Here is a 16,487-nt window from a genome sequence, read left to right on the forward strand (position 1 = left end):
TTATTTTTGAAAATGAATTAGTTCCTATAGTTTATCTCCCACTTGTACTGACTAGTTGATAGTGGCTAAGTACTCAGTGGGGGTTGTAGGCTGGCAGACTTAAGATCTCTTATGTGAGCCTTTCCTTGTGGCTGCTTGGGCTTTTTCAAATGGCATCTGGGTTCTAAGAAGGGAAGTTCCAGCAGTGGAGGCAGAGCTTCAGGTCTCTTAAGTCCCAGTGTCAGAATGTACATTTATTTAGTCAGAGTCTGGCTAGCCCAGATCCAAATGGGGGAATGGGGAGTTTGGAATAGACGCCCTTCTCTCCACGGGAGGGACAGGGAAGTTACAGCCATCTTTAGACCATCAGTAAATGTTAAAATAACTTATCTTACAGACACACTTCCACATGAATATGAAGTTATGTACAAGAATACTCATTAGAATGTTTAAGAATTTTTAATGGGAAACTTTGGAGGTAGTCCAAACATTGACCAGTTAGGATTGTGCAACTCCACTACAGTAATTTATACACTAGAGGAGTATGTAGCTATTAAAAAGATATATAGTAGATTGATATGTCCTAACAAGGAAGATGTACAAAATCTATCGTCTTGTTAAAAAGTTGCAAAATGATATTTATAAGAGGATGCCCTTTTAAAAATAAGCTTATGTACTTTAAACAAGCTGGGAGAATTTGTTGTATATATTAAGAAGGATTATCCCTTCTCTATTTCAAGTTTTATTTAATGAGGGAAGAAAGGCAGTCTACTGTGAAGAACGGCCTTCAGAGGGGGGCTGTTTTGAGACTGAAAAAAATAATAAAATAAGAAATTAAATAAAATTTCAGTAGAGGAAATTCTCTTTGGAACTGAAGTCCAAAGGTCTTTAATTCTTTGATACACAAGAAGTATTAATTTTATAAATATGCTGTTAGGGGCTTGAAAATGGCAGGTGATAAACATGTATGAAAATATAGGCTTGCAATTATTATAACTGAAAATGGGTAAGAATGCAGATCTTTAAGAGAAAACAGAGGCCAGCTTAAAATATGAGCCAATATCAGTATCTGTAGTGTATTCTGGTATCATGGAGACCTTAGAAGCCATCTACTCTCACTTTCTAGATGAGAAACCTTAAATTCAAAGCAAATAGTGGATCTGTATCAAGTCATACTACTAGTTCATGGCAGAACTAGAACTTGTCAGAGCACTTTTTCTTTGGGCCCAGTTAAGGAGAAGTAGTAAGTGTATCTTGAGTTTAGGAGAGCTAAATTAACGAGATTGCTGAACACTAAATAACTAATTAGGGAACAGTATTTGGCATCTTCATGAATGGCTCCTTGTGAACCTAATAATGGCTGTAATATACTGTACCAGAAAACAGTTGTGGGCGGGGGAACTACTATTTTCTGATGGTGAGTAGCATGTTTTTATGTCCTGATTATAGACTAGAAACCATACCCATTAAAATTTATGACAACTCAGGATCTGTTAGGAGCTGAAGCATACTAGTGAGGCTGGGATGAACAAGTTGGGTAATAACTGGAAGATTCTAGTGAGTTCAGTCAGTTATTTGGACACTTACTGTGTATGAGACACAGTGGTATGCTATTAAATGTTGGACAGCCAGCTCTGGGGAGTGGGGTGGTGGGACCATGATTTGTAGCTTTTGCCAGTCCCTGTAGTGAGAATACTCGTATCATGGCTGGTTTCCAGCTGCTTGTGTGTGGCATTGAATGAGGCATTCAGGAGACCCGTTCTCATGACCCAGTAAATGGCTCCATCACTAGGCACTGAGGGTTATGCAAAGGTAGTCTAGATAACCCAGATAGCCAGAGGAAGTTCTAGCAGAGATGAACTTAAAAGGCCATTTCAAAAGGCTATTTCTGGCTATATATCATTATATCTTACTGTGTGAACTGGCAAGAAAGTAAGAATTCTAAGTGAAGGTAGGAACCCAGAGAGGTGAACATACTGCAAAAGCCAGATTTTGCTTGGAGAACATTTGTCAAACTAACTGAATTTGAGCATCAATTTTTCACCCCCTTGAAAGGCTCATGGGGTCAAACACAAAACCCAGGGCTTTAACCAAAGTTAGGAATCTGATAGGAGACCCCTTTCCTGACAGTCTGGATTCCCGCCTCACAAAGGGCTAAGCCTTCATATAAGGGTCAAGAAACAAATTAACTTGCCACTTCCATCTCAACTCCAAGTGCCTCTAGAGACTGCAAGAAAATTGCCTCTCTTAAACCTTGGCAGTTTGTGGAAAAGGCAAAAATCTGTTTTCCTAGAGACTTTCTTGATAAAAACAAATTACCTATTGTGTCTGTTTGCAGCCTGCATTCATAATACTTGAATGGTCTGATAAACCTCAAGGTGAACATTTGATTTCATATGGTGCTGGACTGACAGTGGCCTTAGATAACTGATCAGGGCAAACACAGAGTCTCGCTTGAAAAATTCAGCTTTAACTTAAACCTGAAATAGTTTTCATATAGAACATAAGAGCAAGTATTTTTAAAGTATATTTTATATATTTTTAGAAATGGAAGTATTGGAAATAAGAAAAGAACAAATAGATGTGAAAAAATCAAATAGAGCATCTAAAAATAAAAGTAATAAAAATTAAATAAAAAGCTTAACAGCTTAATAGAGAATTTAGTGAATTGGAAGGTAGGTCAGAAAATGAGCCAGATGTAGCCCAAAGAGGAAGGATAGAATGAGAAAATCTAAAATAAAAGTCTAACCAGAGTGCCAAAAAGAGGAGGATGAAAGGATCACAGGCAATATTTGAAGAACTAATGGCTGAAAACTTTTTAGAACTGATGAAAGACACCAATTCATAGCTTCAGAAAAATGTTATAAAGCATATGTGACAAAAGCAGGTGCAGCATTTATTCCTCATAATGGGTAGAGCACATACTGATTTCTTCGCTTCCAGAGGTTTAAAGGAAGTCATACGTCACTCTGCCAATTAAATCGTGTTTTAAATCTCTTTTAAGGAAAGGCTTTTATGACATCTCTTGGTGACATTGTTAGGTTTCAGTAGTCTTTATTACTGTTTTCTCTTCCCAAACTCTTCATGCCATTTATACCATGTCACCCCTTGTTGATTCCATCCGTTTCTAATCCTTACAGCAGTTGTGAGTATTGCCCTAGAGCCATAGCACTGCTGTTCACTGACTGAATTTGCAAAAGCTGTCGTCACCTTTTTTGTCCTAATATACTCTTAGTGAGGATTGAAGATATAATATTTATAAATGGTAAATTACAATAAAATACACATAACAGCATTCACCATCTGAACCATTTTTAACTGTACAGTTCAGTAGTCTTAATGACATCAATGTTGTTGTACAGCCAATCTCCAGAACGCTCTTCTTTCTGTAAATGGAAACACTGCCCAGCACGTAGCAACTCCTCATTCCCCCTTCCTCCCATGCCATTCGAGATATGGAAAACTGTTTTCTGCCTGAGGCTTGTAACTCTTACTGTCAGTCTGTTATCAAGAGAGTAGACAAGAAATCTGAGTGTGTTTGTTATTTAAGTGGTATAAAAACTGTAAAAAAAAAAAATTGCCTGAATCCTGATAAATGAATAGTATGTGAATCCAGTCTGTATTTTTCATGTTCACTTTTAGAAAACATAAATCCAGACCAAAACTAAGATAGTAAGGTATGATTGTTTTTGTGACTAAAAGATTCATTTCACCAAAGAGTTCACCACAGATTTTCTTCAAACAGGCCTTCTGTTGCATTTAAATTTTATAAAAAGTATTTAATTTGATGGGAAAACACTTTATGTAAAGTACCCTAGGATTATGTTAAAAGAATAAATACTAGTCATGACTTCCTATTACATTTCCTTTTACTTTTCATTTTGTTTTAAAAATCAAATTTTATTTAATCTTTTTTAATTCAGAAACTACTTAATCCTCAATATTAGATTAGATTAGGTGTTTTTACATGTTGCTAAATTATAATATTCTTCAGTCATTTTTCATGTGTGCATTCTGTTCCATCACGTGGATGTGCTGTTATTTATGTGACTTACTGAGACGTGTAAGTTTCATATTTTTCATTATTAAAACAATGTTTCAGTGCACATTGTTCACATCTGTGATGGTTTTTCCAGAATATTCTTAGAAGTGGAATTGCTGGGTCATGCAAAATGTTAAGCTTTTTAACACTTACCACATTTGCTTTGAGAAGGGCTGTCCCAGAGCAGATTAGTACAAGACCCTTTCTCCAATATTCTATGTGGTGTGCATGTGTATTTTAACATTTTGAGTAATGAAAATATCTCTTGAATTCCAGTTCAAATTGTTTCAGTTCTGCTTCTTTACCAGTAAAGTTGAACTTTATTTTTGTGTATCTCCTAGACCTTTTTTTGGAAGAACGTTCTTAAAAATTATGAAATATTAAATCCAGTGTTTTCCTTTTATTCTCTGACTTCTCTTTGAGAATTTAGTTCTTTTTTTTATATATATATAAACTTTTTTTTTATTGAGTTATAGTCATTTGAGAATTTAGTTCTTAACACTTTCTACTTCCCTTTCCATGACTTTGGTTTTACCACACAATTCTAGTTTCCCTAGCTCTCAATTTACTAGCTCTTTTTCTTCCTGCAACTGAAATCATAGTATTGTCCTCTGAAGATGCATCCCTTTGCTTTTTAGTTTGTATTTTCTTTAGTCTAATGTAATGTTCTTTTTGCCGGCCTTTGATGATCTGGAACACTTGTATCTAACAGAAGGAAACTTAGCTAGTGACACTGCCTCGACACTGACTTGGGCTTCAGAAGCTCATAGCTCTCTGGCTTGTCCCTCTCTCTTCCTTCTTCTTGTCAGTCAAGCTATCAGTCAGATCATCAGTTTTACTTTTTTTCTGTTTGTGTTGTCACTCTTCTAGATTAGGCTAACACTTGAGAGGTAGTCTAATTCATTTTCTTCCCCAGTCATCTTACACATCACTAGCTAATTAATTGTATGAAAATACTACCATGATCATGTCATTTCTTATCTCTGAATCCCTAAATGATTTCTCCTTTCTTAGAGCAACTGAAATAAGTTTTATAGACTCACTAATTAATATCCATTTAATTACAATAGGTTGTTAAAATTACACACTGTCCTACACTGCTGACCAGAGATGGAGATCGCATTCGAAGTAATGGAAAGTTTGGGGGCCTTCAGAATAAAGCTCCTCCAATGGATAAACTTCGGGGAATGGTATTTGGAGCCCCAATACCAAAACAGTGCCTGATCTTAGGGGAACAAATAGGTAGGTTAAAGAAGTACTTAAATAACACTTTCTTAATTGATTTTAATCCTTTATTTGGAGCTTATGTATTGAGATTCTGCTGTCAAAACTTAACCAGTAACAAATGTGAATAAGGTGCTTTTGTCCAGCCTGTCCAGCTTTCTTACATCCAGTAGCTGAAATACATATATAGGAAGTAGCTTTTCCCTCATATTTTCATTCGTTTCTTGAAACAAAGAAAATATTGTCCTTGTTCAATAAACCAGTATTTCATAAAGTAATCATAATACTTATCTTTGTATCAAAGTTGGTAACTATCTAGACACACCTAAGAACTTTTTTTAGAGTGTGTGATGTGTGACCTCCTTCCTCCATTTTCCCTTCTGTAGACTGTGTCCTCTGCTTCCAGTTGGCTGATATAATTGTCCATATGTCTATGCTCTGAAGTGCATATACTTTACAGGAGGGTCTCCTGCAGGCCTCACCTAAGAGCCTATTTGCTCCCAATTTTATATACTTCTAACATACTTGGATACCTATTTTTCAAGCAAAAAGTAGTTTCTTGTTACTAACTTAAAAATAAATAGTAAATTATAGTTAAATACATATAACAAAGTTAATCATCTTAATTGTTTTTACATGTACAGTTCAGTAGTGTTAAGTACATTCATACTATTGTACAACCAAACTCCAGACATTTTCTCGTTTTGGAAAACTGAAACTCTGTACCCATTTAACAGCAGCTCCCCTTTCTCCCCTCCTCCCATGCCCCTGGCAACTACCTGAGTTTTTGTCTCTGTGAATTTTACGACTCTAGGCACCTCGTATGTGGAGTTATACAGTATTTGTCCTTTTGTGACTGGCTTATTTCACTTAGTATAATGTCCTCCTGGTACATGAGCACTGTAGTATGTGTCAAAATTTCCTTTCTTTTAAGGCTGAGTAGTAGTCTGTTGTAATGTATACACCACATTTTGTTGTTAATTTTTATTAGTATATAACATACGTAGAGAAAAGGGCACATTTCATAAACATACAAGTTTTTCACAAAATGAACACTGCTTCTGTGTTAATAGGACATTATCAGCCCTATAGAAGGCTTCTCATACCTCTGCCAGTCACTGCCCAACCCCCTCTCCAAAGGATATCAACTTCCCTGACTTAAAAGAGCATAGATTAGTTTTTCCCATTTTTATACTTTAGATAGAGTCGTGCAGTCCATGCTTTTGTGTGTATGTGGCTTTGTTCAACACTGTGTGAGTAATTGTAGTTCATTTCCATTGCAGGATAGTATTCCATTGTATAAATGTACTGCAGTTTATTTCTTCATTATTCTTCTGTTGAGGAATTTGAGTAGTGTCCAGTTTTGGGTAACTACTTCAGCCTCCAGCTATGTTTAAAATAGTAACTGAGAAAGATGGTGGGAAGAAGGTTGTTTTATTTTCTTTTATGAGATGGTCAGTCAGGTACAGCTGCAAGAGGAGACTTAGAAAAACAAAGTTTATTGTACTCACAGGTCCTAGGGACAGGAGGCACAGCAAGCCACACAGGACCACGTGGCAAAACACCAGAGTGGTCAGGAGGCAGAGGACAGGAGCAAGGATGGTGCTTAAGCCACAGCTTTATTGGCATCTCTGCAGGAAAGGCATGGCAGGGTAAACAACTTAAGATTGATCAGTTTGAATATTTTCAGTGGTCTTTGGGCTCTTGGCACAGTTTTTAGCTCATAGCCTGGTGCCTGGCTCTGAGATGATTAAGGCAGAGGAATATTGCTTCTTGGGATTCATGGGCCAGATAGAGGGGGCTTGGCTCTGGATTGGTTAGTTTGTGTATCAGAAGCTTACTGGGCCCCTAGCTATCTCACAATTGGCTTGTCACAGGAGGGTTTAAGATGTCAAAACATCATAATGTACAGAAATTTTAAATTATATACAATACAAAGTTTCATACATCTGTTACTGATAGCAGTGAGTGCATGAAAAAAAGTCTTCTCTACAGACAATAAGTGAACGTCTAAGCAAACTGATAAGTCAGAGAATACAATTTAGTCAGGGGCAGTGAGTCAACATAAAAATCCTCAACGCTTATCACTCCAGCACTGCAGTTTACAACAGTCAGTCCCAAACTAAAAAGAATTACCTGTGGAACCTTTAAAATATTGGCAGAATTTCCAGTTTGCCTGGACATCTGAATGTCAGTATAATAATAAGGCCTTTTGTATAGATCTTTGGAAAGAAAAGATTTCTTGTTAGCTATTTTGATTGTGGTGGTGGTTTCATAGGTGTATGCAGCTATCAAAATTCATCAAACTGTACAACTGAAATATGTGTAGTTTACTGTACAGGAATTATACCACATAAAGGTGTTTTAAAAAAAAGATTTCTGTGTCCTATTGGTTTGTCAAATATGTAAAGTTAACAGATAATGCAAGAATTTCAAAAATATGAGTTACTTTTTCTTCTTGATTAATATCTTTAAAGATACAATCCACATACAGACTAATGATTCAGCAATAAGCACTCAAATATTAGACAAACGGTTTAAAAAGTCAAGTAAGATAGTTTAAGGTTACTGATATTTATAAGGTACTTCTGATTTTAAGCAATAGCAACCTGTCCCAGGCCACTTTGAATGAAATAGGAACATATTGGGAAGAAAGTGGAAGAAATCACGAAGTCAAAGGAGATTGGAAACAGCCAAGACAAAAATGATGACTGGGATGTTCAGCGGTCTGAGCTGCTGTACACCTTCACCTGGGAAGGCATCTTTTAACATGACTCAGGTCCTGCAACTCCTAGGAGAGAGAGATTCGCTCCAGAGTCAGCCAGCATAGGAAGGTCAGAAAAAACAGAGCTTGAAGGATCAGCCTCTTCCATTTGTGTCATGGGATTGTTCACACAGAGAAAGCAATTCTGAACTAGACTACCACCACAAAAATTCCCTGCTACCAGCACAATGAAAAGTAGGGGCTTTGTCTTCTAATTTTGCTTACATAGTGTTTTGCATTATTGCATTTGCTATGAGATAGTGAAATAAAAGCACATAAATTCAGAGCACAGAACAAGAAAAAATATTGCATGTTATAAAATTAAGATGATTAGAAATAAGACCTTGAGTGTGAATACATGAAGTTCTTTCATTAAGAGGCAAAGACATTCAGAAAATCTAGTGACAGGATATATAAAAATAGCTATCATTTACTGAGTAGTTAATATGTGCTAGGAAGTATGGTGAAGTTAAAGTGAGTAAAGAGAGACTTGTGGACATTTAAGTGACACAAGAAGCCACATGGTCAGTAAACCATACAAGACTCAAACCCAGAGCCAGCTATACCTGAAGACTGTTCTCTCCATGACACAGCTTTATATTCTCCATAAGAAATTCCCTTCTATACAAATACGAGGTAAAATTAAAGAATTAACAAAGATGTAAACATTGAATAGAAGAAATCACAAGGAACAGTGTCAAAGTTAGCTTTAAGGCAGGGGCACTAAAAGGACAAAGATAAGTTAGTTCACTTTGATAGCAGATGTGCTCCACATGAGAGTAAATAAGTAAAGGAGTTAAAAGAAACTTTATAGACACCATGGTCAATACAAGTTACGTTTCATATACAAAAAGTTGGGAATTGACTTAAGCTGCTTATGCATAAAATACGAACTTACTATTAGTGTTCCATTTAATGGGGAATATTTACTATTCCATCTTTCGGTTTATAAATAAGTTGACTAATGTTCTATTAAAGCTTTTGAGTATACTAATTTCTTGAATATTTAAAAGGTAAAAGAACGTCATAGCTGACTTACTATATTAAGAAATAGGATTTCAACTCTTCATGACCTGAAGTCTTCTTGTATATTGTCTTCTAAATTAGGCAGCATCCCTGACCTAATGGTCTGGATGTAATTTTGTAACTTATTCACATACAAAATACATACTATTTTATGTACATAGAAAACATTCCTTTAATATGAAATTAGAAATACCATCAAACCGGAAAACCAGACTTTTTTATAGGTACCTTTGCATTCCCAATAAATCATAAAGAAATAAGAAACATAAGGACCTTATCATCACTCAGTTACACAAAAAGAGTTTCTATTGAAATTTGTAAATCTAGTCATAAGCATTCACAGGTGTGTGTGTTTGCTCGCTCATTCTAAGTGTTGATTCCCAGAACGGTGGGGGAGGGTATAGCTCAGTGATAGAGCATGCACAGGTCCTGGGTTCAATCCCCAGTACCTCCACTAAAAAAAAAAAACGCAATAATTTAAAAGTACATAAATAAACCTGATTACCTCCCCCTCCAGAATTCTGGATAGTTTTTTTAAAATGCTGTTCTTGACCTTTTAAGTATAGACTGTCTCATCTTATATATAATGTACCCTGACTCAAATAATTTCTTCCAGTTTTGCATGTAAACCACTGTATATATTTATTAAATATTTGGGTGTTTGTATGCCCATTCCCATGAATATTGGTCATCTTTGTGTGACTAGACTCTCAAAGGGCAAAATTGTAAGTATTTTAGGCTCTGTGAGCCATGTGGCAAAATCAGAGGTGTTGGAGCATATTTATATAACCATTTAGAATGTAATCATTTACAACTCTATAAAACATTCTTGGCCCATGGACTATTATTTTGCTGAGCCCTAGACTAGAGTATAGTCAATGTATTTAATTTTTATTGTCTAGTAAATCATAGGGACAGGCAGTAAATACTTTCAAACTTGAGTAATGTAGTACATTTTTAAACAAAGTAATTTAATGAAAGTTTTTTTTTTTTTAATTAGGTATCAAGAGTGCATTTTTGAAAGCTGTGTCTGAGATAATGGTCAGGTCTGTTGGAAGCAGTGATTTTCTAATACTATATTTAATGCATTCTTTCTCCCCCCCCCCCTCAAATTTGCAAGGATGGAAAGTGGAATTAAATCGAATACTGAATATCAAGCAGGATATAAACACTGAGAGTGATTTATTCACAGAGTATTTTTTAATATAGAAAACTCCTTCCTGACACAGAAATAATTTTATTTAAGTGAAGCAGCTGAAGAAAATTAAAATTTAACCAGCACGAGTCCTGTGCTGGGGTCTTAAACTGCTTTTTTGTTTCATTTGTTCACATTGAACATTATTTAAAAAAGTAGTTCCTGCATGGTACTACAACACTGCACCCAGTGTTGCTAATTCTTCTCTCCTAAAAGGCTTTGATATGGTATCAGTAGTTTTAATGAAGTGTCAACTGGTTTCTCTGCAGACCTTCTTCAGCAGTACCGCACTGCAGTGTGCAGGCTGGGCACGGTTAACGAGGACCTTAACGGTCAGTTGAAGTACCTTCACACTCCTGATATGAAGAAGAAAAAACAAGAACTTGATGAACAGGAGAAAAATCTGAAACTAATAGAGCAGAAACTAGGTATTGTAGTTTTTGTTGACGTCTACGTTCTCTGCATGAAGATAGTATATATGATTAGAGAGGATTCAACTATAAGAGGAAAGAATGCAGATGATCCAGAACCTAAATTGACAGACACTCTTGGCCTCCAAGTAAACTGATAAATGGGTGTAAATTGTTTTCTCAGCAGGAGTACTAAGAAACATTCTCAGTAGTATTTATTAATTCTTCTATAAATTAGATATGTTTGCTTTTATTGCTTATAATAATTCCAGTCTTTTTAAAGTTAATTTTCTACATGTTCTGTCTTTACAGGGATGACTCCCACACGTAAATGTAATGACTCACTGCGTCATCCAACGACAGATTGTCCAATTCCTCCTAAAAGAATGAGAAGAGAAGCTACAAGACAAAGGTGAGTCTTTTATGACATGAAAGTTATTATTGGTTAATTTATCAAAGCTCTTGGCTCATCATACTTTAAAAATAGCTTGAGTTTCTTATTTCCCCCCAAACCAGAATTAATTTTGTTTTATTTTTTTAACTGAACTAAGTGATGGATAATGAAGATAAGACATTATCATTATATTCTCCTAAAATACTCCAATTTTCTAAATGACTTTTGCAGAATATTTGGAAACTTCCAAATATGCTGCATTCTGCTTCGTAGGATCAGCGCCTTGATAAGTATAGAGTATGCAAAATCACTTGTACATTACTGATTTAAAAATTACTTATAATGTGTAGTTTGGAAAATCAGATACCATTTCTATAGCTCACCAAAAAGCCAACAAAGCCATCTGTAGCCTAACTCAGCGAAGAAAATTGTCCATTTCAGATTAGATGTTATCAGTAAGGCCATCCCACAGAAGGATACCATAGTACTGGGATTTCTTGTACATTATTTCAGAAGGTTCACATACAGACCCTACCTGAGTAAGTTTCTCATATTGAACTTGAGGAGTTCCTTAGAGACTCGGGGGTTTAGAATTGGTGTTCCATGCCCTTTCTATCCATCCACACAGTCTATATTTACTCAGCAACTACTTGATCATTTTGTGCTGTATGTTGCTGGGTGAATAAAAGTGACATTGTTCTTGCCCCCATGGAAGTCCTACAGTCCTGTACAGAAGGACAGTTCAAAAAAGTAAACCTTTTTCTATATGTAAACATACAGAATAATGTTAAGTTTTATGAAAGAAGAAAGGATTCAGGTGATATTAAATAATGGGAAAATGATATCAGTTGTCAGGAAAGGTGCATTTTAGCAGAGAACTGAAGGGTGCTAAGCCAGCCATATAGGGATTGGCTTCTGTGAGAGAGAAAACAGATATGAAATCTCTGAGAAAATAACAAGCCTGGCATGTTTGAGGAACTGAGAAGATGTGAGGCTGAAGTATAGTGGGCTGGAGGAAGAGGGTCCCAAGATGTGGTTGAAAAAGTAGACAGAAGCCAGATTATGCCCCTCTCCAAAATAATACATCGGAAAACAGTGTGAGATAAAATTCTGTGTTCTGAGTCCATTGATGTCTCTTGAGTACTTAACATTGTGTGCTAGCAGTAGGGGTGAAGTTCCTTGGGGTATCTACCTTTAGAGTAAATTACGAGAGCTACTGAAATGATGAGATTAAAAGAATACAGTGTTCACCAATATGAAAGAGCTGTTTCCACTACGTGGGCTTGTGAATGGTGTGTTTATTATAGGCGTGCAGTATATGGAAACTATTAAGCTGACCATTGAAAGTGTGTTAGGGCAATTTAGCATCAGAAAGAATATTTGCAATGGGTTTAAACACAGAATTTTCATAAATCATGAGTTCAAAATGCACAAAAAAAAATCCTCACTGATCATCATTGACAGTTGCTAGGACACCATCTCATTACTGTGAAAATGGATGTATTCATGTAGAAAAGACATGTTCATTCATGTTCTATGACAGATGGGGAGCATTTTTCCAGTTTCCTAAGAGACCGCGTGAGGAGGTTCCTTCCCAGCAGTTCTGAACTGAAGTACTTATCCTTGAAGCTACACTACAGCCTCAGCGCTGAATTAGCCTAGGACCTTACTATTACTGCAGAGATACAAAGACATCATTGATTTGGATCTTGTTCATTACAATTTTGTAGCAGTTCAGAGGTGGTATGGCCTAAAGTTCCCTTTTTAGTTTAAGCTGTTAGTAGTAGTACCATTTTCATTAAAGTAGTACACGTATATAAATCAAATGGTGTAGACTTAGTTTTGCACTGGGTAATGTGAACCACGCATGGAATTTAAAATCTTCTAGGAGATTGCATGTCTGAAAATGTCACCCTTCTGCCCTCACATTTGATTGAGGTTTTCTGGGGATTGTAGGATAGAAACAAGGCTGGAATCTACTAAAGGAAGAGGTCCTGGGAATAGTCAAGAGACAGTAGGACGCAGTTTGCCTGCGGGAACCCTAGAGAGACTGTGGACTCAGAGAAGTCCAACCCAGAACAGGAAGAGGGGAAGCAGAATGGAAGAGGAGAGGAAACCTAGCCTAGAAAATGCCAGATTTTCAACCCAAAACTTTGAGAGCTTTGTTCCCTTGTTTCCACCTGGAAACTGCCACCAGGAAGTTAGATAATGATGATAATTAGTTAATTAAATGTTGAAGTATTGGCCTCTGGTGTAGCTGGTCACACCCTAGAGGCTTGTCTAGTGCTGCCATTGAAGGACTAGCACCTGCTGGTTGGCTCTCTAGCCACACCCTTAAAGCAGAGCCTTCTGAAGGTCCACTGATCCTGCTCCACCCTGTCCATTAAAATTCCCACTCAGAGAGGAGCTTGATGGTAAAACAGTTCTGTTTTTATAACAGCTGAAGAAATCCAGGCCAACAGCACAGTCCTCTTTCTGAAATGTAGTTGTACAGCCAGGAGTCATCACACATTTGAGGGGAGTCAACAACATGTGAGGGGAAATCCAAGATAGTGTAGCAAAACCAACCCTGAAGTTATTCAACAGAACTCTTTTTAAAATTACACATGATTCCTAATTAGATTACAGACAGAGTTACATTCATGGAAAACTAAAAGGATATTGGGAGACAGATACAGCCAGGACAAGATTAAAGATTATGAGTACTGAAATAAAAAAATTCGAAGAACTGAAGTCAAGGAAACTTCCCAGAGAAATAGGGAGACTATGTGAAGAGAAAGGAGATGCAGAGAACCAACTGAGACTATCAAGAATCCTAGAAAGAAGAAAATGGAAAAGAAAGATGTGGAAATTCCCAGGGATGAAAGGGCCCATTGAATGCCCACACCAGTGACTGACAGAAGATACACCAAGATAAGTCATAGTAAGCTGTAGAATAACAAGAAAAGGAGGAAGAGTGTAAATGTTTTCAGAGTGAGGGCGAGAGAACCAGAATGTCATACAGAACAAAACCCAAAAAGCCACTGTCGTCTAGCTTTGTGGCGGCAGGTAAGAAGATTCAGGTTGAAAGTTTGGTATATTCTAGCCTATGGCTTTCCTTTTGCATTCTGCTTATCTTTGAGAAAGTTAAAATCACTGTAAATTTCAATTTAAAATTTAAATCATTGTTTAATTAATAATTTCCTCATCCCCAAGTCTCTGCCTATGCATCATAAATCACACTATATCAAAAATGTTAGAGCATTTGAAATTAAAGTATCTTAACAGTGTTGAAATAGTGATATATTTCATCCACACAGTTGGAAGCAAATTCAGTAATATATTGTATATTGTGTGTGTGTTTATATGTTGTTTGTATGTATTATCTACTAATATATTTATTGTTAGCTTTTATAGGGATTACCATATTTCATCAACTATTAATATGTCAGTAATTAGAAGAAATACCATTTCATGAAACATTAAAGGAAAATGCTACAGATTAACTCAAGACATTGTAAGATGGATTTCAGAGATGTTAAATGTGGAAAAATGTGGATCTTAGAATGAACAAAATATGCTTAGCAGTATATACTATGTGGTAGATTCATAGACATCAGTTTTCTGATTCATTTTCTACTCATAAAGATTACAGAATAGCTCTTTTTTGTTTTTTTGTTTTTGGAGGGGGGAGGTAATTAGGTTTGTTTCTTTGCTTATATATTTATGTATTCATTTATTTATTTAATAGAGGTACTGGGGTTTGAGAACCCAGGACCTCACACATGGTAAGCACTCACTCTACCACTGAGCTATACCCTCCCCCCTTTACAGATTAGCTCTTTATCGAAAATGTCTGTCTTCTATTTGGAGATGACAGCTGAGGGAACTATTGTTAAAAAATAAAATAGTATATCTGAATAAGAAGATAGCTACACATATATATATACTAAGATGTTCATTCTTTTCATCTCTATGTGAATGGAATTATGGGTATTTTAAAATGTTTTTCCTGTTGCTTGTCTTTGTTTTGTTACTTTTCTTAATAAGCATTATAATTCTTGTTAATTTTTAAAATAGTAATTTCATTTTAGAAGTGGGGGAGGTAAGCAAAAATCTGCAGAACTTGGGTCTGAAATACACCATTCCAAAGAACTATGGTATAAATTACTTACCCCTTCTTTTGTATATATTAGTTACTGCTTTTATTTTAGGCTTTTGTTTTTACATGTATATATGTAAAATAAGTGACTATATACAAGGGTTTAATTAAGTCTGTTTATACCAAGAATGATAATTAATAAAACATAGTTCCATTGGAAACTTAACCATCCACATCTGATGAGGGAGTTCAGGAAAGGAAAACTTTGGTACGTAAAACTTAATGCATTTTTTTTTTCCCCACTTTGATCAGGATTATAACCAAAACAGATCTGTGAGATGTGACAGAGAAGAAGGGGCCATTGGTCTCACTAAGAATGCCCTGCCTTCTGCAGCTCTGTTTCAGAAGACCAGGAGGGTAACTTACAGACTGAATATTTCTGGGGATGACACAGGTATCTGGGCATGCATTTCCATGTCTGTCCAGATGGGACTGGAAGCAACCATTCAATTTTATGAATCTCACTGGACAATGACAATATGGATTTACTGGAACCCTTCCAGTTATTATGCCCTTTGGTTGCCATTACCCTGCAAATGTGTCAGAGGGAAATATGCAGCTACATTAGTGACTGCAAAACTGGCACATAGCATTTCTTATCCTGAAGAAAGGTATACGTACTATTTTTCAGTATGATTATCATGAATATGCTAGAACTGTTTCTTGAAAGCAAACCTTTTTATTACTTTTCTGTGAATTTATTTAACAAAACTGTTTCGTCTGTTGTATCTAAGGAAGGTTCTAGAGGTTAGGTATTTAATTGTACATATATGAGGAAAGTCTTAAGAATTTAGAATAAAAATAGAAAAAGCACAGGAATCTTTGAATTCAAATGCTTTAAGATACGTGGAAAAACATTGACTTGGTGAGTGAACTTGTGATGGAAGTAGCATTTTAAATTTCTAAAGATTTATTCTGTATATGAATGTATATATATAATATGCAGCAGCATCACTTTTATAAGTATTGTTTGACTTTATTAATACTAGATTATATAGTCTCAGCCTTAATTCCACATTTACGTTATTTTGTAATTTTTTATTACTATTTTTAAAGGGTTTAAAAGTTGTACACTCCCTCATTAATGGAATAAGGGTCTGCTAGAAAGTTGCTGCAAAAACATTGATTTGTGTGTTAATTCACGCTAATGTCAGTATATGTCTTTGTCTAAGTCCAGGGCTGTTGATCTGTGAAGTTATTTTGTAAGGAAATACTTTTGGTACAGTTTTGTCTCCCAGAAATGTGTGTGTTTTTTAATCCTTTCTGAATATACAGTGAGGTTAATAAAGAGGATTGTTTCTTCCCTGTTGAA

General features: G+C 35.8%; 1 protein-coding gene across 2 annotated transcripts in view; it reads left to right on the top strand.

Annotated features, from left to right (window-relative positions):
• Positions 1-16,487, top strand: part of SMCHD1 (structural maintenance of chromosomes flexible hinge domain containing 1) — a 114,844-nt gene extending 98,357 nt beyond the window's left edge. Inside the window, exons 45-48 of one of the 2 annotated variants that reach the window (XM_010976525.3) lie at positions 5,092-5,263; positions 10,500-10,658; positions 10,953-11,052; positions 15,428-16,487. In XM_010976525.3, coding sequence (XP_010974827.3) covers positions 5,092-5,263; positions 10,500-10,658; positions 10,953-11,052; positions 15,428-15,452 — 456 coding nt within the window. In that variant the 3' untranslated portion in view covers positions 15,453-16,487. The remainder of the gene's footprint in view (positions 1-5,091; positions 5,264-10,499; positions 10,659-10,952; positions 11,053-15,427) is intronic. The other variant, XM_031439119.2, reaches the window with a different exon arrangement.

The sequence above is a fragment of the Camelus dromedarius genome, chromosome 32 (assembly GCF_036321535.1).
Source record: "Camelus dromedarius isolate mCamDro1 chromosome 32, mCamDro1.pat, whole genome shotgun sequence".
Lineage (NCBI taxonomy): Eukaryota > Metazoa > Chordata > Mammalia > Artiodactyla > Camelidae > Camelus > Camelus dromedarius.